The sequence below is a fragment of the Hypanus sabinus genome, chromosome 11 (genome assembly GCF_030144855.1).
Source record: "Hypanus sabinus isolate sHypSab1 chromosome 11, sHypSab1.hap1, whole genome shotgun sequence".
NCBI lineage: Eukaryota > Metazoa > Chordata > Chondrichthyes > Myliobatiformes > Dasyatidae > Hypanus > Hypanus sabinus.
The window spans coordinates 22,040,762-22,056,424 of record NC_082716.1 but is presented as its reverse complement, the minus strand read 5'-3'; the positions used below and the strand labels follow the sequence as shown (position 1 = coordinate 22,056,424).

Genomic DNA, 15,663 nt, shown 5'->3' with positions numbered 1-15,663 from the left:
ATAGGCACCAAGACAAACCGTGCCATTACTAAATAAATAAACAGTTAGTACTGAGAACGTGAGCAGTAGAGTTCATAGCTTGTGGAATACTTCATTGTTGAGGTGAGTGAGGTTATCCAGGCTGGTTCAGGAACCTGATGGTTGAAGGGTAATAACTGTTCCTGACTCTGACGGTATAGGACCTATGCCTCCTGTACCTCCTTCCTCAGGGCAGCAGAATGAAGAGAGCATGGCCTGGATGGTGGGGATCCTTAATGACAAATGCCACTTCGTTGTGCAGCGCTCCTTGTAGATGAGCTCATCGATGGGGAGGGACTTGCCTGTGAGGGACTGGGCTGTATCCATCAGTGGGCTTTTCCATTCATTGACATTGGTGTGTCCATACCAGGCCATGATGCAACCAGTCACGATACTCTCTGCTGCGCACCTACTGTATAGAAGTTTTAGGTGACATGCCAAATCTTTTGAGAAATCTTCACAGACTTCTAAGAAAGTAGGAGCACCGCTGTGCTTTCTTTTTCCATACCGGTCCCAGGACAGATCCTCGGAAATGATAATGCCAAAGAATTTAAAGATACTGACCCTCTCCACCTCTGATACCCCAGTGAGGATGGGCTCAGGCATCTCCAGTTTCCTCCTCCTGAAGTCGATAATCAGCTCTTTGGTTGTGGTGACATTGAATGAGAGATTCTTGTGACACCACTCAACCAGATTTTCAATCCCCCTATATGCCGGTTTATCGCCACCTTTGATTCAGCCAACAACGGTCCTGTCATCAGCAAACTTGAATATGACATTGGAGATGAACATTGCCTTTAAGAGAAAACATTTAAACTTCATCATTTAAGAGAAATTTGGATAAGTACAAGGATGGGAGGTGTATGGAGGGCTATGGTCCAGGTGCAGGTTGATGGAAGTAAGCATATTAACAATTGAGCACAGACGATGGGCTGAATGGCCTATCTCTGTGTTGCAGTGCCCTGAGACACTATGTTTCTAAATGAAGGAATTATGCAGAGAGCAGGGTGTGGGAATAGAGATGGTGTTGGTGCCAGAGTATAAGTTTGAGTGGTTTATACACCGGGAACACTTCCGTGGGCAGCAGCCATCTTTGGTCTATATTGCTCAATAAGATCACATCTTGTAAATAGAGCCATCTTATTTCCAGTGCTTTGTGCAAAGGTTTAAATATTGTCTTAATTTCTGAATGCAATCAGCAGCCAGGGGGCAGTCCCAGAACAGCCAAGCTGTGGAGAACACGCAGAACGCTGCATCCGCTTCTGAGGCGAAAGCCAGCGGGCAGCCGGCAGTGGAGAGCTCGGGTCCAGCCCCTGCCGAGGTGCCGTCCAACCCCACCGACCAGCCGCCAGCACCAGGGAGTGGCGGCAAGGGCTCCAGGCAAATCAAAGGCACAGACCTTCTGAAGCAGCAGTTCAAGGCATTGTTCATCAAAAGGTTGAACCATGCTACCCGCAGTCAGAAGGATTTCGTGGCACAGGTAGAGTAAAAAATATCAGGCCTCCCTGACTTAAGTTGTCTTTTGATTAATATTTATTCATACCTGGACATAGCATTGAACAGAGGGGTGGGAGTGAACAAACCAACACTGAAGGAGCTTCCAACTGCACAGTAAAGTGTTCTAGACCACAGGAGCAGAATTGGGCCATTTGGCCCATCTATTCTGTCCTGTCATTCCATCATGGCTGATACGTTTCCCTTCTCAGCTCCAATCTCCTGCCTCCTCCCTGTAATCCTTCATGTCCTGACTAATCAAGAATCTATCAACTTCTGCCTAAAATATATCCAATGACTTGGCCTCCACAGCCAAGGAGAGGAAAAAGCAGTTAATGATTTGGACCAAGATCTTGCTCAAGCATCTGCAGAATCTCATGCTATTTATTTTATTGTGAGTTCCCACTTCCTGCTCTCCTGACAAAACTTGCTGAAATTTGAGCATTAAAAGATGCCATCAAAAGCACCATATGACATACAGTATAAACACTGTCGCCTCTACCAACCCACGCTGTTCCTTTCATCTTTCATCAGAAATTCTGGGTCATACTCCAGCGTGAGAAGGTTTTTCCACCACCCCAGCTCCAGCTTGTTCTGGCGGAGATCACTTGACTGGTTACAGAGCAAATATTAAACCTGTGGTGCGTGCGTGTGTATGTGTGTGTGCGCACGCGCACACTTCCCTGTCACACGGTGCAATGCTCCTACACGCAACCAGAAATAAAAAAAACTCAGTTTTAATCTCAAGATCCAATCATTAATAAACCTTGTCAAGACAAACCATTGCTCTGGGCACTTCTTCCTCCACATTTTTTTTTTTTTGCAGCTGTTAATCAATACTGAATTATGTTCATTTTATTTTGCTTTGCCGCTGAACAAGAAAATGAGCATAATTCAGTACTGATTAACAGTGTGTTTATACACCCTTTTCTCAAAGCGATCAGATTCTGACAGAGATTGATATTCACTCATAGATCCCCAAATTATCTAACTGTTGCTGCATCTAAGTGTATGTGTAATGTACCTTCTTTAGTTTGACTGCAGTCAGTATATTCTGAATTGATTTTGACCAAGAGATTCTGGGATCAACACAGAAATCAACGCTGACACTCTAATAGAATACTGGGGTGTACTGTCTCTCAAATGATCCAGGTCTCAGAAGGAGCAGCATGATTATGCCAAGTGTCTTGGCCAATATTTGTCCTTTCCGAGCAACATCACGAAAACAGGTCATTATTACACAGTTATTTTTGGGACTGCATTGTGCGAACTGCCACCTTTCCTCCTTAAGAATGTCAGGGTTATAGAAATGCAAGTTTTATTTTAAGCCAATAAGGAAATTCTCAGATTTGGCGGAGTATTTGGAACTGATCCCAAGCCATGACAATTATCCCTCAGAGACATGTGCATCAGTGGTGGGGCTCTGTTGCTTTTGGAGTAGCTACAATGAGCCTCAGAAAGTGAGCAAATAATAGTGCTTCCCACACTCACATCTGTATATTTGTGTTTATTTTATAATCAGTTTTAAATCCTGACAACTTGTAGTGAGAGTGGAGGGCAGGTTCAAGGATATAAAATTTCAGCTGAGTTATTGTTGACTCAGGTATAGAACCCATCCTGTACAAATTAAACTTCTTTCTTTTTAACAGTTTCTTCTTCCTGCCAGCTTTGTGCTTTTGGCTCTTTTCTTCTCGCTTATAATCCCTCCATTTGGAGAGTATAAAAGTTTAACGATCCACCCATGGATGTATGGTAAACAATACACCTTCTTCAGGTAAGTCAGCTGCTTTTGACAATTTCACATTATGACGTCCTTCTGTTGGAATGATTGGTTTGTTATTTATTGTATCCGATGATGACAGTGAAACCTGCGCAAGAGAGTCTTCAAAGTGGAAAACCCATTGCACTGGAGCAGTTCCACTCGCTTGACTGTGGAACCCCAGCTCCAGTCGTATGAGTAGGTCTTCCTTCAATGCAGAGGATGACCATGACTTCTTTTGAACCTTGTCATGCCCGTCACTCTCCACAAAGCGTTGCAGAACCCAGAACTGCCTTCCTGGCCATTGCATCTCATCTGACAATGTGCCAGGGTTGACTTCGCATGCTGGGAGATGCATGTCCCTACCTCTTTGGGGTATGAGGCCCACTGGCTACCCTCACCTGGTTTGGCCCCCCCCCCCCCCCCGCCAAAGCAGTGTACAGGGATGTGGCTGCTGTACCATATGAACAGTTGGAGCTGCAGGTGAGAGCTGAGTATCCGGAGGGAACCAAAAGTGAGTGAGCTGCCCCGGATTGGACATGACAAACCCCTTCACCAGAGGGGCTAACCCTCTCTCGACTCCTCATTCTGTTGGAGTATAATACATATTATTGTGTTGTTTGCTATACTACACAATATACAGTAATGAGTACTAGAAATCAGTATTATGCAGAGTTTAATTTATATAAAATTGTCAGATTTGTTTGTTTAATTTATATGACAGTTTGTCTTCAAAGTGGTTCCCTTGCTCAAGATAGACCGTGTTGCATTCATGACCTTCCAGGCTTTGAAAGCAGCACCTGAGGAAGGCTGAAAAGATGTCCTGCATCTCTATTGTCCTATCTGACGTTTTAGACACTTGGCCATCATCCTCTGCAGGCCCAACACTTCCAGAGCACATTATCTGGATCTCTTCCTCTTCTGTTTGTGGAAACTTGTAATACTTTTTTGTTTATTCTTATTTGGAGATACAGCATAGTGATAGGCCCTTCCGGCCTAACGATCCTGCCCTGCCCATTAACACCCAGATGACCAACTTACCTACTTTGGAATGTGGGAGGAAGTGCACGTGCTCATGGGACAGAGTGTAATACTCCTTACACGCAGCGGTGGAATTGAACCTGGCCGCTGGCAATATAGTAGCATTTTGTTAACCATTACCACAAAAGCTGTGGCTGGGAATGCACTTTACAACCTGCGAAGCTCTAGGGAAACCCTGATGATATGGAAGAAGCCGTACAAAAGCAAGTCTTTTTGGGTGTCAGGGTGGAGATACTGAATATCTCTACCAAAGGAGGTGTAAGGGGCTCCTTCGCTCTGCTAGCCCGTAGGTCACCCTTGGGCAAGGTGTAGCACCTGCTTATCACCTCCTCCACCCAGATCAGGGGCACATGAAGCAGGTGGGGGATGGTCAAATGTGCAGCTGGTGCATATCATGTCCTGGATATGTGACCATTGATGCCCGGCAGACAATCTCTGAAGAGTATTGACAATGGCTGGTGTCACCCGTCTTGTAAAGACACTGCCCAGAAGAAAACAATGGCAAACCACTTCTGTAAAAAAAAATTTGCCAAGAACAGTCATGGTCATGAGACCATGATCGCCCACATCATAGGACACGGCACATAGTGATGATGTCATACATCACGGCACATAATGATGATGGTAATGATTTCTGCAGCACCACTGTATGTCCTCTAGCCCATTTCAACATAATCTTTACAAAATCATCTTTAATTCTTTTATAATTGAGATAATTAGTTACATATTTAAATTAAAAATGTATTTCATAAAATATAAATAAGATTTTCACAATTTCCATGCTTTTGTGATTAGCAGGTACTTTATTCATGCTAGGAATTTGCAACATGGTGCAGATACGTACTTCAGAGATTGGTGTTTTAGTGGTTAGTAAGGCGCTTTACAGTACAGGTGACCTGGGTTCAATTCCCTCCACTGCCCGTAATGAATCTCCCTGAGACCACATGAGTTTCCTTTGGGTACTCCAGTTTCCTCTCACAGTCCAAAGCCGGTTTGGTTGGTTGGGTTAGTTGGTCATTATCAGTTGTCCGTGACTAGGCTAGGATTCTATCATGCAGTTGTCGGGTGGCGAGGCTCAAAGGGCCGGAAAGGCCTACTCCGTGCTGCATCTCAATAAATAAAAAAAGAATCAATGCTCGTCTGCCAAGTGACAACCACATCCTGTGAATGAACTAATGAAAGTTGCCATGGTTTACACACAGTGGCCACTTCATTTGTTATCTCCCATGGTACAAAATGAAGTGGTACCTCCAGAGTGTGTTTTTATGGTCTTCTGCTGCTGTGGCCCATTCACTTCGAGGTTCAACTTGTTGTACATTCAGGAGATGCTCTTCTGCACCCCTCTGTTGAAATACACGGTCATTTGAGTTACTGTTGCCTTCCTGCTATCTGGCCATTCTTCTCTGACTTCTCTCATCAACAATGCACTTCGCCCAAAGAACTGTCGCTCACTGGATTTTTTAAAATGTTTTTCACACTGTCCTCTGTAAACTCTAATGAAAATCCCAGGAGATCAGCTGTTTCTGAGATACTCAAACCACCCCATCTGGCACCAATAGTCATTCCCATGGTCAAAGTCACCTAGATCACATTTCTTCCCCATTCTGATGTTCAGTTGCTGTTCAGATCAAACCTCTTGACCACGTGTACATGTTTTATGCATTGAGCCCCTGTCTCATGATTGGCTGATTACATATTTGCAATAACGAGCAGGTGTACCTAAAAAAGTGGCCACTGAGTGTTTGGAATCTGAGAGTAAAAATTATTTAGCGTGGTCGTTCTAACACAAACGACCACAGCATACACAGATTCCTGATGATCAACATGTCTTGAGTAGCTGTGCACCATTGTGCTGTGAAAAAGGATCAGTTTATTTGTAAATAAGAGCATTAGAAGCAGTTCTCTATAAAAGTTCTGCACAAACCAGATGTACCAGTGAATATTAAGTACAAACCATATCTGGATATCCCCCTGTTCACAAAATGCTTTTTACATTAAATGCTGGTATTATTTTAAGATGAAGCTGTAGAGCGGTAGCTCTGGTCAAAATAATTGTCATGATCTGCACACTAGGTAATATGTTTGTTCCTTCCCTGCATCTCAACAGCAATGAATTCCCGTCTGATAAGAAGCTGAGCCCGATGACAGAGGTCCTGGTGAACAAGCCTGGATTTGGGACTCGGTGTATGAAGGACAACCCCATCGAGTAAGACTGATTACTTCCTACCACCTACTCACTTTAGGTGAAATTAGCATTGCTTTCTGATGACCTGCTTCAGTCCCGGTTCTGAATGCCATAGTTTATATATCCTGCCTTAACATTCAGTGTCCATCTACCAACAACACTTTTGTGTTATTTTGAAACAGGAGCTACCCCTGCAGTAACCACTCCAGCAACTGGGAAACCCCTCGAGCTGACCTCACGGTTGTCAACCTGCTGAAATCCCCTTTTTATTCCAAAAGCAACCCTTCGCCACCATGCCAGTGCAGCACGAAAAACCGGCTCATCATGCTTCCTGACTGCCCCCCAGCGGCCGGAGGCCTTCCTCCACCGCAGGTACTGACCGCGTTCTGTGAGACCGCTTCCAAATGAACGATGCAATGAAGCAGACCTGAGTGAGTGTGTGTCCATCTGCAGGGGCCAGTGCAAGGAGGCAGGGGTGTGTGTGTGTGCGCATCTCAGACAAGTCAAGTTTATTGCTATTTATACAGTGTACACACGTATACTGTCAAAAGAAGCAACATTTCTCTGAAACAATATAAGGCATAGCAGTACACATAACACACAATAACTTAGGAAAGTAAGGATGAAATCTACAAATGAATTTTGCATAAATAAACGAAGTGCATAAATTAAATATTGTAAGAACAGATGCGGCAGGGTGTTCAGAAGCCTAATGGCCTGAGTGAAGAAACTTTTTACCCATCCTGACCGTTGTGTGTATATGTGCACATATGTATGTATGGTATGTTTCTGTGTTTCTGCATGCATGCTTATGTATGTGTGTCCATCTGTATGTTGTGTGTGTGTATGTATGCATTATGCATCTCTGTGCAAGTGTGTGTATGTTTCTGCGTGTGCGATGCACCATCAATAACTCTCAGAGACGGGAGGTGAACGATGGGCTTTTATTAGGTGCAAAAAGGAGCACGGCATCTCGGAGACTGAGGGAGGAGCAGTGCCTCCAATTCCCTTTATACAGGGATCTGTGGGAGGAGCCACAGGAGCAGTCAGCAGAGGGGCGTGTCCAGACAGGTATACGTAGTTTACCACAGTGTGTATGCGCATTATGCATCTGTGTATGCATAATGTGTGTGTGTGTGCATTGCACATCTGTGTGCACATATGCATGTGTTTGCATGTACATACTGTGTGTGTGTGTATTGTGCATCTGTCTGTGCATATGTGTGCATGCTCGTGTGCGTGGATGTTTCTGTATGTCTTTATACAAACACCTGTAGATTAGCTCGACTCCTGCTGGAAGATTGTTTGAGGTGAGGTGCAGTGTTGAAGATTAAGGAAAGAGCTGTTAAGGTAGTGGCATCGCTTGAGTTCTCTGAACTGATACTGGCTCTGCTGTGGTTTATATATGGCTTATGTGGCGTTATATATCAGCAGAAAGATAATTGCAAATATTTGTGGGGAGCCAGTCTACGTCAGCCTCCACGATAAGACCGAACCAAATCTTAACCTCAGTCACGGAATTGTAGTACACAGCATGCATTCAGGCTCTGAACTCCAAGTCTGCTACAACCCATTCAGTGATGTGTGTGAGAGACCGGCTTCACACTAAACATCTCCAAAGAGAGGCTGTTTACCAATCGGCCTTCACTATGTATCATTGGCCACTGACAGTGAAGGTCCATAAGGAGATCTTGGGGAAAAGAGTGGACCAGTTCCCATAACAAAGTGGCCACTGATGAGGAAATCGACTCCCCCTGCAGTGCATCAGCACAACTGTTGGTCTTCTGAGGAAAGAAGCGTTTGAAGTTATAAACCACAAACTGAGCATAAATTCATGGTCTATGGAGCAGCAGTGATCCCTGACCTCCAATAGTCTTCAGAGACAGAGTGGCTTATAAAAAGGGTGTCGAAAGGCTTGAGGGGGAATAGAGCCAGGTTGCGTTGATGGGCAAGGGCAAGGTAGTGAGATTCTGTGAGCAGACCTAAGGAGGGGCTTATTCTCCCTTGGGTTAAGGAGGACCACGGGATGATCCTGCTGTAGTGTAGAAAGCTGACAGGATAGATTCAGGGATAATTTCTGTTCTGGGTAGCTTGTCTCAGGTGAGTCATCCAATTTGATAGAAAAAGTAGAAGTACAGGCTATTTTTCAAATGATGATTACTTATCACTAGCATGCCCTGCCTAAGAAGATCAACAAAATTGCTGGAAATCTTTAAGATAAAAACAGAAAATATTGGAACCCCTCAGCTGGTCAGGCAGTATCTTTGGAAAGGGAAACAGTTAATGTCTCAGATCGGGGACTCTTCCTCAGAACTGGGTAAGAGTGAAAAGTTGGCTTTCAGTAGCAGAAAAAGATGATGAGGGACAGAGAGAACAAAAGAAACATTTTTGGTAGGAGGAGACCAAATACGCTAATATACCAGCTGGGCACATTATTCTTCTTTATCTGTATTTTATGATGCTAATAGCAAGTCTGTGGGACCTGACCAGGTTCAAGTTCTTCGTCAACTGATAGAACATATATACAACCAAATGAAACAGTGTACCTCTGGATCACAGTGCACCAACACAATTTATATCACACGCAGCTCATAAACCAAGATATCAAACTATAAGTAAGTTGATAAAATATAATTCAAAATGTATGCAGTGAAGTGAGGCACAGGCAGACAACGAACAGCTCGTTGTCCTCATGATCTCTGTGGTGGCAGCGTATTCATTAGTCTCACAGCCCGAGGGAAGAAGGTGTTACCCAGTCTGGTGCTCCTGTATCTCCTTCCCGATGGTAGTGGGTCAGAGAGATTGTGGGATGGGTGGTAGGGATTCTCAACAACGTTCCTAGTAAATGTCCTAAATAATGGGGTTCCTCTTGATGGTTTTTACTATCCTCTGTAGGGTCCTGTGGCTCAATGGCTTGCAGCTTCCATACCACACAATGACGCAGCCGGACAAGACACTCCTGTTGGTGTTCCTCTAGAAAGTTGCTAGAACAGGGGTGGGGAGCCTTGCACGCCTCATTCTCCTCAGCAGGCCTACTGTACCAGATGAAAAAGAACAAATGATATTGCTGATTCTGACAGAGTCAGAACAAAAGAGTAAATGACCTAATTTTGGAGGGATTAATATTGAACCTGAAAGGTTACATTGTGCTCACCTAGAAGCCGGGCCTCATTTCAACAGTGCAGGAGGGGACAGACAAAAACATCAGAAATGGAGGGGGATGAGGAGTTAAAGTCACAAAAGTCAACATGCAGGTGCAATTAAGAAGGCAGGTAGTTTGTTGGCCTTTATTCTGAACAGATATGAGGCAATTTGCTCCGGGCTGTGGTGAGACCAAATCTGAAATTTTGTGAGCAGACCATAGATCGAGTGGACACCCTCCATGAGATGGGCTTATTCTCCCTTGAGTTAGGGAAGACCATGAGATGATCTTGCTGTAGTGTAGAAAGCTGACAGGGTAGATTCAGGGATAATTTCTGTTCTGATATCTTGTCTAATGAGGATGATAGCTTGCCTAGGTGAGGATGAAAAGTTTCTTCAACCAGATCTGGCAGATCTTGGGAATTCTCTACCTAAGAGGCCATGGAGGGAGTGTCAATGAGCAAGTGCAAACATAGGACCAGCTAACAACATGCTGGAGGAGCTCAACAGGTCAAGCAGCATCTGTGGGAGGAAGGAAACTGTCACTGTTTCGTGTGAAAACTCTGCACCGGTACAGAGCCTCAGCTCTGCACTTCACACTCCCTGAGTACAAATATTGATGGGTTTTAGTTGGCAAGGAAATTGAGGGATATATAGTTAATGCAGGAGAATTTAAAAGATATTACTGAATGCAAAACAGGCACACCAAGCTAAATATCTTATGCCTGATTGTATTCCTTATGTTCTTACAGGAGGTCGAACAAGTTAGGGTTTTTCTCTTTGAAGTGAGGAGGGTGAGAGGTGGGTTGATAGAGGTGTACAAGATGATAAGGGGCATAGATCCTGAACCTTTCCCTCCAGGGTGGAAATGCTAATACAGAAGGGCATAATTTTAAGGGAATTGGAGGAAAGTAGGAGGTGGGGGTTGTCAGAAGTAATTTTTTTTTTACACAGCAAGTGAAAAGTGTGCAGAAAACTCACCTTGGGTCATGGTAGAGGCAGATACATTAGAGAGATTCAAGAGACTCTTTGATAGGCGTGTGGACGAAAGAAAAAATGGAAGGCTATTTGGGAGGAAAACATTAGATTCTTCTTGGAGTAGTTAAGAGATTGGCACAGCATTGTGGGCGGAAAGACCTGTACTATGAAACGTGGACTTTTTACAGAAAGTAATTCCAAACCCAAGTCAGTGGCCACCAACGTTGTCTCTGTAAAGTCCTCCAGATCTTCAAGCAGAATATGTGAGTTCATGTTAGTGTCCTCTCCAGACCATCCTCCCCAGTAGTGAGATGCCAGTTAAACTCAGCCAGCTCTGACTGGCAGACTACCTGCACACCAAACTCTCTGAACAGGCACTTGACTCCAAGCTCCACTACAGCAAGAGTTTACTGAATGATTCAACAATGTTCTCAAAGCCTCCTTTTGGGGTACATCCTAAATGACCCATGGCCCTTGACCCCTTAATTGAACAGGGAATGTTTACGGCAGTGTTGATATCCTCAGTCCCTTTGTTAGGAGTGACAGAAGCCTGATATCTTAGGGTGAATGAGTACTACCTCCCACTTTTCCCCTTTATCACCTCCTAATCCATTGGTTGCAGAATCAGTGGGTCCAATATTGGCCCCAGAACACACAGAACTGAGCATATATAGGCAATTAGTCAGCCAGCACTCGGAGTATTGGGAGCAGTTTTGGGCCTCTTATCTAAGAAAGGTTGTACTGGCATTGGAGAGGGTCCAACAAAGGTTTATGAGAATGATTCCGGAATGCAAGAGTTAACGCATGAGGAGCGTTTGATGGCTCTGGAGCTGTATTCACTGGAGTTTGGAAGAATGAGGGGGGATTTCATTGAAAGCTATCAAATATTGAAAGTCCTAGATAGAGTGGGTGTGGAGGAGATGTTTCCTATAGTGGGGAAATCTAGGACTGGGGGCATAGCCTTTGAGTACAAGGACATCCCTTTAGAACTGAGATGGGGAGGAATCTCTTTAGCCCAGAGGCTGGTGAATCTGTGGAACACATCGCCACAGATGGCTGTGGAGACCAAGTCATTTGGTGCATTTAAAGTGGATGCTGATGTGTTCTTTATTAGTTACCCAGAGAAGGCAGGAGAATGGGATTGAGAGGGAAACTGAATCAGCCACATTTGAATGGTGGAGCAGACTCAATGAGCAGAATAGCCTAATTCCACTCCCATGTGTAACTGGAGTGGAAACATATCATCCTCAACCTCAAACAACTGCTTAAGATATTTGAATGTGGGTGTGTATCAGTCTGTGTCTGTGTTATGTTATTATAAAGTCCTGATGAAACATTACTTGCAGATTAAAACAACATGCAGTTCATTGGCGACATATAATTACAACTGGAAAATTAACTGGTCCAAGATGATCGTACTTGTGTGTATATGTGTGTCTGTAAGTGAATCTGCATCTCAACATGCGATTTTGCTGTTGTTAGAATGAAATAAACAGTCAATGAGAAAGGGAATTCAGAATCAGGTTTATTATCATTGATACCTGTCATGAAAGTTGTTGTTCTGTGGCAGCACTACAGTGTAAGACATAAAAATTAAAGTAAGTGACAGTAATAAGTTATCAGTGCAAAAGAGGAACGACAAGTTCTATTCGTGGTTTAATGCACCGTTCAGAACTCTGATGGTGGAGGGGAAGATGCGGTTCCTGAAACATTGAATATGGGTGCCCAGCCTTAGCCCCGACAGTAGTAATGAGAAATGGGAGTGCCCTGGATGGTGAGCTTCTTCGATGATGGATGGCGCCTCTCCACCCCCGCCCAAGGCACCACTTCCTGATGATGTCCTTGATGGTGGGGTGGGATCTGCCCTTGATGGATTGAGTCTACAACCCTCCGCAGCCTCTTTCAATCCTACGCATTGGAGTCACAGTACGAGGTGGTGATGAAACCATTGAGAAAGCCCTCCACCTTACAATTGTAGAAATTTCATCCATTATCACAATAGCTTATAAACTGCTTTGAGCTTAATTCTGTTAACAAAAGAACAGTAATTTAGTTTCAGTTTTTTATGTGGAAGCCTATTTTAACATTAATATTCAATTCAAGTTTAATTGTCCTTTAACCATACATGAAAACACATGAATACAGCGTTACTCTGGGGCTGAAGTATAAAACATAGTGCAACAGTCACACAGAACAAAGATCGCAAGCACATAGGATATCAGTGAGATACAGCCTTGCAAAAAAAACTGCACACAGAAATCTGCAGTCAACCACAGTACAGCTTGTCTTCTGCTGAATGAAGGTTGGGGGAAGGGGCAGCACCAACTCCTGCCTAGATGCCGTGCTACATCACCCCCGGTGGAGCACCCCAGCTCTGACACCTCTCTCCTGGTGGTTGTAAACAGGCAACACCCTGGCTTGAGGCGTAGTCTTTGCTACGACTGAGGTCACACAGCAGCTCCCCTGCCGCCTGCCATTGCGCACCGCCTATAAATCAGTGAATTGAACTTGCAGCTTTCAACATTAGCAATGTCCAAAAGGGTCTTGTGATCACAAGTCACTCACTATCAGACTGTAAGGCTCCATTGACTCAGGCAGCAGCACGATACACGGCTCCTTCATTTTGTCCACCAACAAGCAACACTTTAAGCCTTTAATGTCTAGCAGGATCTTGCGATCAATAAAGATATGGTTAAAACGGACAGCAACACCTTTTGTTGACCCGCAGAAGCCTCTGTGTTCGAAAGTGCCGTGACCTTACTGGAACAAATCTTATCCTTTAACACAGATTAAGTTGCTCTCTCCATTTCAGAGGGTCCAGAACTCGACAGACATTCTGCAGAATCTCACTCAAAGGAACATATCGGATTTCCTGGTTAAAACGTACCCCAAACTGATAAAGAGCAGGTAGGACTCGTTCTACATGCCGTCAGACTTCTGCTCATTTAGAACTTAGAATTCATAAACCACATCATTGTCTGAGTAACACACTTTTACCCAAATTAGAAGTGTCTAGTTCTCACCTCAGTGGATTTCTGATCATTTTGAATATTTAATCTTTCTGCCTTTGTTTTGTGTCCTTCAGCATGCAGAGCAAGTACTGGGTGAACGAACGCAGGTATGGAATCAGTTTATCCAATATACAATAAATCCCAAGTGTTTGAGAAATGGAGCTGAGATGAGAAAAACATAAAGTGAATGTGCTATATCCAAAGTCCTGTTAAAACCAGGGGTTTTAAGGGTTGTCGTGTTTTTTGTGCTTTCCTGCCCCAATAACTTTATTCCACAAAGTAAAGTTAAAAAAATCACATCAATGAATTGTTTCTGCACTCAAAGGTTCACTCCAGCCCTAGTGGTACTCTTCAAAGTTTGAAGTTCAAAGTAAATTTCTTTTCAAGTATGTGCCCTTGAGAGTCAGTTTCTTCAAGTTCATGTTCACAATTCAAGTTTAATTGTCATTCAACCAAATGTGATTACCCATGAATACAGCCAAATGAAGCAGGCGATACTCTGGGGTCAAAGTGTAAAACACAGTACCGACAGTCACACACAGCACAAAGCATATATAACACGTACAAAATAGCAGTAAAATATAGTCACACAAAATATATATATATAGCCCAAGTGCCTGAGTCCATGAATGGTGTAGCAGTCTACGGTTAAACACAATCCAGCTCGTCTTCTGCCAAGTGAACGCTGGGGGGGGGGGGGGGGCTGCACCACACCACCTCCTCCACCTTGATGGAGTGCCCAACTCTAATGCCTCGCCCTGGCTGGCTGCAAACATGCGACGCCTTGGCCTGAGGCCTAGTGCTTGCCACCACCGAGGTCCCACAGAAACACCCCCCACCCCGCCATCCGCCAATAAATGGGTGAATCAGACTTGCAGCATTCCACATCAACAATGTCCAACAAGGTCTCGTGATGACAAGGAAAGTGACCAAGATGATCGCCCGCTGTTAGACTGCACACTTCTTTCGCGCACCAACTTTACTCTGTTGCAGATAGCATTGCGGTCCGCACCAAATCCGGCTGCTGCGGTTTCTCCACCAATAAGCAACTTGGGTAGACCTACAGTACCTCAGATTCTTAATGTCCAGCAAGGTCGTGCAATTGTAAAAAATATGTTTGATAAGGGGAATATCACCTTGGGTTAACCCCATAGAAGCCCTTGTGCCATCTTACTAGAAGTCATCTTGTCAGCATTTAGAAGGAAATAAACTGAGGAAATACAATTGAATCTTTGAAAAAAACATACATAAATGAAGACTGACAAGCAACCAATATGCAAAAGACAAACTGTGGAAATAATGCTGAGAACGTGAGTTGTAAAATCCATAGAAGTAAGTCTGTAGGTTGTGGAATCAGTTCAGAGTTGAGGTGAGTCAAGTTATTCATGCCAGTTCTGGAGCCTGATGGTTGTAGGGTAATAATTGTTCCAGAACCTCCTAGTGTAATCTTCCATGCCTCCTGCCCAATAGTAGTAGCATGGCTGATTGATGGGGGTCTTTGATGATGGATGCTGCTTTCTTGTGACAGTGCTCCACATCAGTGTACTCAATGGTAGGGAAGGCTTTATAGGTGATGGACTGGGCTGCATCCACCACTCCCAGTGGTCTTTTCCATTCCTGGGCACTGGTGTTTCTGTACTAAGCTGTGATGGATACTCTCCACTGTACGTCTATAGAAGTCAGTCAAAGTCTCCAAGTCATGGGATAGACCTCTACCGTATTGTTGGACATTGTGTGCTCTGTCTCCATTTCACCCAGTCACAAAGCTGCCTTGGAAAAGGGGCAGGCAGTCAGAATGAACGGACTTCTGGTACCCCATTGTTTAGAACTGTAGGTGGTCACCCAGGAGCTGTCAGATGAATAGATCCCCTGACCAGCCCAACCTTCTCTGCTCCAAGTGCTCAGAGATCAGTAGCCTGAGACTTGTGCAGATAAAACCTGAGAAGCAGTCTTTTTAAGAACCCAAACATAATCTACAATCTCTTTCCAGCCAGTGCTTTTTTTGTCTCTGCTGTGAGCTATTTGGTCCAGTTGAA

The 15,663-nt window shown here is 44.2% G+C and overlaps 1 protein-coding gene across 1 annotated transcript in view; it reads left to right on the top strand.

Moving 5' to 3' along the window:
- Positions 1-15,663, top strand: part of abca4b (ATP-binding cassette, sub-family A (ABC1), member 4b) — a 180,017-nt gene that overhangs the window by 129,604 nt on the left and 34,750 nt on the right. Inside the window, exons 29-34 of the mRNA XM_059983935.1 lie at positions 1,218-1,498; positions 3,162-3,286; positions 6,420-6,518; positions 6,680-6,869; positions 13,429-13,523; positions 13,702-13,734. Of these exons, the coding sequence (XP_059839918.1) occupies positions 1,218-1,498; positions 3,162-3,286; positions 6,420-6,518; positions 6,680-6,869; positions 13,429-13,523; positions 13,702-13,734 (823 nt within the window). The remainder of the gene's footprint in view (positions 1-1,217; positions 1,499-3,161; positions 3,287-6,419; positions 6,519-6,679; positions 6,870-13,428; positions 13,524-13,701; positions 13,735-15,663) is intronic.